The sequence below is a fragment of the Myotis brandtii genome, unplaced genomic scaffold (genome assembly GCF_000412655.1).
Source record: "Myotis brandtii unplaced genomic scaffold, ASM41265v1 scaffold406, whole genome shotgun sequence".
NCBI lineage: Eukaryota > Metazoa > Chordata > Mammalia > Chiroptera > Vespertilionidae > Myotis > Myotis brandtii.
Genome location: NW_005365599.1, coordinates 678687 through 685051, shown reverse-complemented (window position 1 = coordinate 685051; position 6365 = coordinate 678687). Strand labels below are relative to the sequence as shown.

General features: G+C 40.9%; 1 protein-coding gene across 1 annotated transcript in view; it reads right to left on the bottom strand.

The window, feature by feature from the left end:
- CFAP44 (cilia and flagella associated protein 44) overlaps positions 1 to 6365 on the bottom strand; it is a 138066-nt gene that overhangs the window by 85615 nt on the left and 46086 nt on the right. The window contains exons 15-17 of the mRNA XM_014545394.1: positions 5605 to 5715; positions 3566 to 3727; positions 46 to 303 (exon numbers count right to left, since the gene is read on the bottom strand). Of these exons, the coding sequence (XP_014400880.1) occupies positions 46 to 303; positions 3566 to 3727; positions 5605 to 5715 (531 nt within the window). The remainder of the gene's footprint in view (positions 1 to 45; positions 304 to 3565; positions 3728 to 5604; positions 5716 to 6365) is intronic.

Sequence of the window (6365 nt, the reverse complement as noted above, 5' to 3'; positions counted from 1 at the left end):
ACGGTCAATTTGCATGTTTCTCTTTTATTAGATTTGATTACTCACCAAAGAAACCCAGAACTTCCCTGGTCCAGAGTAAAACCCACAGAGGATGCGACTGGGGGTTGATGGAATAAAGATTTCGGGTAATGGCTCCTCCTCCTCCTCCTCCGCCGCTGCCTCCTCCTCTACCTCCTCCTCCTTCTCTTCTTTCTTATCCTCCACCTCCTCTTCTTCCATCTCTGCTAGCCGTATCCTCCTTTCTTCCTTTTCCTTCTCTTTCAACTCCTTTTGTTTCTTTCTCTTTTCAATTTCTATTAATCTCTTTTACAAAAGAGACATAAAGGAGATGTAAAAACCATTACAATCATTCATTCATTTACACTATTGGGGAAGACAAAGAAAGTAGAAGGAAGACATCCTAGAGCAGTGGTTCACAACCTTCCTAATGCTGTAACCCTTTAATACAGTTCCTCTTGTTGTGGTGACCCCCAATTTCATTGTTACAAATTGAACATAATTAAAGCATAGTGATTAATCACAAAAACAATATGTAATTATATATGTGCTTTCTGATGGTCTTAGGCGACCCCTGTGAAAGGGTCGTTCGACCCCCAAAAGGGTCGCAACTCACAGGTTGAGAACCGCTGTCCTAGAGAAACTCAATAGATATCAATTTGGGGATATATTTGTATCACTAAATTTTTCAAATCTTTGGAATAACTTTATTTCTATATTAGCCCTCACCCCCACAACTGATCCTGGCTTTATAGACATTATTTCATTGGGGGGTTTTTTCCCCTAATAAACAGCAAAATACAGTTTCTCTCAGAGTCTAACCCTGTCAGACCAACAATTAGGTGGACTTAAGAAGCTAGGAAAATTTCTTAGCAAGTGGAATAGGGAAACTGAGACAGATAGTTAAACAGCAGTTTGCAGCCCTCTGACCCCCAATTTCATTGTTACAAATTGAACATAATTAAAGCATAGTGATTAATCACAAAAACAATATGTAATTATATATGTGCTTTCCGATGGTCTTAGGCGACCCCTAATCCAATTAGTCCTATTTGCCAACCACACCCAAGGACATATGAAGTTAAGGGAATAAATCTCATTTTGGCACATCAGCATAAAACAAATGAATATTCTATTGAGATCCTCCCTTAGGACCTCTCCTAAACACCCAGCCTTTTTAAAAGCCCTTAATGCTAAGGTCCTAGTGAGCTCTCTTTCCCAGGAACATGCCCAATGGGCAGCGACAAGCCAGGGCAAACCCCTGAACCTGTCCCCAAGACCCTCCCTTTTCCAGCTTCTTAGTGTGAGACAGATAGTTAAACAGCAGTTTGCAGCCCTCTAGTAAATCCTTTCTTCCTTAACCAGGGACATTTATGAGTAAATGGTTTTCACTTCTCCCCAACAAGAGGGTAAATAGCTTAAATCACCCTACTTAAGGAGATAGATAGCAGAAATCCAATTAGTCCTATTTGCCAACCACACCCAAGGACATATGAAGTTAAGGGAATAAATCTCATTTTGGCACATCAGCATAAAACAAATGAATATTCTATTGAGATCCTCCCTTAGGACCTCTCCTAAACACCCAGCCTTTTTAAAAGCCCTTAATGCTAAGGTCCTAGTGAGCTCTCTTTCCCAGGAACATGCCCAATGGGCAGCGACAAGCCAGGGCAAACCCCTGAACCTGTCCCCAAGACCCTCCCTTTTCCAGCTTCTTAGTGAGCCAAAGCAGACAAGCCTAGGCTCATTTCCTCAGCCCTTTCTTGTTTCACTGTCCCCAACGATAATAAACATCCTCCAGAATTCACCTGGACTCCTGTTGTGAAATTTTTCCTACATGAAGTTAAGAACCCACAGACTATGGGAGGCTCTAGGCCACGCATGTCAAACTCAAAGGCTAACATGGGCCAAATAAACAAGGTTTAAGTGTATCTGGGCCGCAAAAAATTTCATAGAAACATAGGTTTATTTCTGTAGAGACACGCTGAATACAGAGGGCTGAAATCAATGAGTAATCATTAACTTAAAATAATAGAACATTTTAATAAAAATTAATATTTTTTCTTCAACATTAACTTACCAGACACTGAATAACTGCACAAATTAATAAGCGTAATGTAAATAAACCTGCTGGGGTCTTATCCGCAGCTGCAAGGGTTCAAGAATCTGGAGAAGGGCTGCAACGTAAATTAAATAAACTAGACATGGAATATAAATTTGGGAGGCATGGGGGAGCCAGGGGAGGTTCCACTTGCTAGTGAAGTGGGCCCTCTGAATCTCCGGACCCACGGCTTTTTATTTGCTGGCCAGGCCCTTTAGGAATGCAAACAGGTAGTTTGGTAAACAGGAAAAGAGTATCAGGTTAGGGGAAATGCCTACAGCTGTTCAGCATCAGGTAATAATATATGCAGATTTTCAGCCCTGCTGAAGCCCCAAGATCCATCAGCCTTCTGATGAACTTCTTGCATAATTATGACCTGCTGGAATTTGCTTCCAGCATAACCCTATTTTTCTTGCTCTCCGAAAGCGAAATATTTCCTGTTGCGCACACCAAACAAGTCAGTACAAGACTAATGACGTGGCAATCAGCTGCTAAAATATTTGCTGCTAGTACTGGTGAAGAGGAATGGTGCGCCTGTGTGTAAGGCAGGTAACAGAAATGAATACATGATTATAGTAATCAGTCATTAGCAAATGTTTTAGTTTGTTATTAATAATTATGTGTAACAGAATATTGTAAAAATTGTTACGAAATTTTTATTAAAATGTTTCTTACATACCGTTATATTGGCTGAGCTGCAAAAATATTTGTTGTGGGCCACATGCCACCCTCGGCCCACGAGTTTGACATGCTTGCTCTAGGCAGACCCACTATTGTCCAGGCCCCTTTTCCCATAACACTGAAATAGTCTATGAGGGAAGTTGTTTCTATTTTTAGTAAACTGTGACTTTGGCCCTCAGCACTATCAACTGATTATTGAAAAAAGCCCCTAAAACTGGCATTCCTAACTCTCATTTTTTACCTCTTTATTCTGCTTACCTCTCAGAATTATCTCTAATTTAACATGCTCTCATCAATCCCCTCCACAAAAACCCTAATGGATTCCAATAGTCTAAGAAATAAATGGAAACATCTTGGCTAGTATTTAGAGTCCCAGGTATTGGTCACAGATTTGCCACATCCCACCACAAACTGCCTCCCTCTATTTTATCAGTTCATTCTTCATTTCCCCCAAACACCAAAACAAGACTGCCTTCCCCCAGGATGTTCTCCCAACTTTTATTGCCTTCCTCCTCATTTTCAACCTTTCAAAATTCTTCTCAATTTTTAAGGACTGAATGTCACCTCAAAAGAGTCATTCTTGACCTCCTTTCATGCTTCCATCAGAATCGTATATTCTTTTCTCTGCATGCCCCTAAAATTCTTTTCTTTGTGCTGTGATTTTAATATCTATTCACTACTGCCTATGTCTTATTCCTCTTTGTATTTTCCCAGCACTTAACACAGAATATTTTATATTCTAACAAACAAAATATTAAAAGATAATGCTTCAAGGATATCTCATACCAGAATCTTAGATTTGACACTTGAGAAATGGAAACATTTTATGCACATGTCTTTGATTTCATAGGTAACTATATTGTCATCCTGCACGTCCGCCTTTATGGTTGGAAATGGAGCTTCAAGGACATAGCCATTCTCACAGAAAATCAATAAAGTACTTTCAGGCTAAAAAAGAAAGATTAAACATGTCATTTACATCAATATGTTCATTGTAGCATCATTTACAATAGCCAAGATATGGAAACAACCTAAATGTCCATCAACTGATGAATTGATAAAGAAGAATTGGTGCATATATACAATGGAATAAGACTCAGCCATAAAAAAGAATGAAATCTTGCCATCTGAAATAACATGGGTGAAACTAGAGGGTATTGTGCTGAGTGAAATAAGTCAGACAGCCCGGCTAGTGTTGCTCAGTGATTGAGCATTGAACTATGAACCAAGAGGTCATGGTTTGATTCCTGGTCAGGACACTTGCCTGGGTTTCAGGCTCGATCCCCAGTAGGGGGAGTGCAGGAGGTAGTCAATCAATGATTCTCTCTCATCATTGATGTTTCTATCTCCCTCTCGCTTCCTCTCTGAAATCAATAAAAATATTTTTTAAAGAAATAAGTCAGACAGAGGAAGATAAATGCCATATGATTTTACTTACTAGTATATGTGGAATCTAAAAAATAAATAAGCAGAACAGAAGCAGACTCATAGATACAAAGAACATTTTAAGGGTTGCCAGAGGGGAGAGAGAATTGGGGTGAGAGGATTAAGACGTACAAATTAGTGTTATAGAATAGTCATAGGGATATAAAGTATAACATAGGGATTATTATAGTTAATAATATTGTAATAACTATGTATGGTGTCAGATGGATACTAGATTTATCAGGGTGATCATTTAATGAGTTTTATAAATGTCTAATCAATGTGTTGTATACCTGAAACTAATATAATATTGTATGTCAATTGTAATTAAAAAAATAAATAAATGCATTTAAAAAAACAATGAGCATTGTTAATTTTAAGACACTTTTCTTGATATTACTACTATATTTTTCTATCCTTTTCTTTAGAAGATCTTAAAACAGATTATAGATGTTAACCCAGTAATCCTGACATCACTTCTATGTAGATCACCAGTATTATTATTATCCTGGAACCTAGTACAGCACCCAGTTTAGAAATTTAATCACTATTCAGATGGCTGAATTATCCTTTGAGCAAACTTAGGGAAATTATAGGCATTACACAAGATTAGTACTCAATACTAAATCACTAGTAGTTGTTAAGAAAGAGGGAATGGAAGATTAGAAGTGAAAATGGATGTGGGATGGGAGCAGAAGAGAAGTAAAGACCTTAGAAAAGAACTTGGTGAACATCAGAATGACTGACAGACCCAAGTCAACATATCCTATTTATAAAAGCCCAATATGCTAAGTGTCTAACTAGTCAACCATTCAACCAGTCGCTATGACACGCACTGACCACCAGGGGGGCAGACACTCTGACTGGTAGGTTAGCTTGCTGCTGGGGTCCAGCCAATAGGGACTGGGTGAGATGGGCGTGGCATGCACTGGAGCCCTCCTGTGATCGCTCCCCAGCCCTGATCGTGGGCTCCCTTGGCTTGGCCTGTGCCCTCTCACAATCTGGGACCCCTCGGGGCATGTCAGAAAGTCAGTTTCATCCCGATCCCCACAGGCCAGGCTGAGGGACCCCACTGGTATAGGAATCCATGCACCAGGCCTCTAGTTCTGACATATTGTGTTATCAAGATAAGGCACCACTGTTGAAGCAAAGCTGGATATAACCGAATGTTTTCAGAGGGGACTGTGGCCAACTAATTAGAGTGTGGAAGGAAGAGGGGTAGTGGGGAGAATGTGAAGCTCCTGAGGATATACTAATAGCCAAGCTGAGCAGCATCCTGGTCCCTCAATGCAGAAGCCAGGAATTGGGCTAATAATTGCGCCTGCTATTCTCTATCTATCAGGTCACTTCATTGTGTAGTAATTAAGATTTAAGCATGAAGACCAATAATAACTACTTACATGAGAGACCGGAGACCATACTAACTGGATAACAGGTCCAGGAGTATTAATATAACCAATTGGTTTATAATTCTTTTCCACTTCAAAGAAGAACACAGTTTTATCTTTACTCTAAGAAAAATAAGAAATATCAGCCAAATATTCTATCTAATAAAAGAGAAACATGGTAATTAGCCATACGGCCGCTACCCTTCCCATTGGCTAATCACTGAGATATGCAAATTAACTGCCAACCAAGATGGCGGCCGGCAGCCAGGCAGCTGACGCAAACAGGGAGGCTTGCTTGCTCCAGTGACGGAGGAATCCAAGCTTCCCTGCCTGCCTTGCCGGCCTCTGAGCTGCAACTCTAAGAAACATTGTAACAAATATAGAAGCTAAACAAAACCCCAGAAACCTGCCGGGCTTAAGCCAGCAGGACTGCAACATTGTTTCAAATACAGAAGGTAAACAAAGGCCAGAAACCTGCTTTCAGCAGCGGAGGCCTCATAGCTGGAGCCAAGCCTCAGAGCTAAAGCTGGCCCAGAATAAAAAAAAAAAGAAAAAAAGGACAGGTTGGGAGCTTCAGTCACCCGCCAGCCTGAAAACAGCCCTCAGCCCCTCACCCAGACTGGCCAGGCACCCCAGTGGGGACCCCCACCCTGAAGGGGGTGTGACCAGCTGCAAACAGCCATCATCCCCTCATCCAGGCTGGCCAGGCACCCAAGCGGGACCCCCACCCTGATCCAGGACACCCTTCAGGGCAAACCAGCCAGCCCCCACCC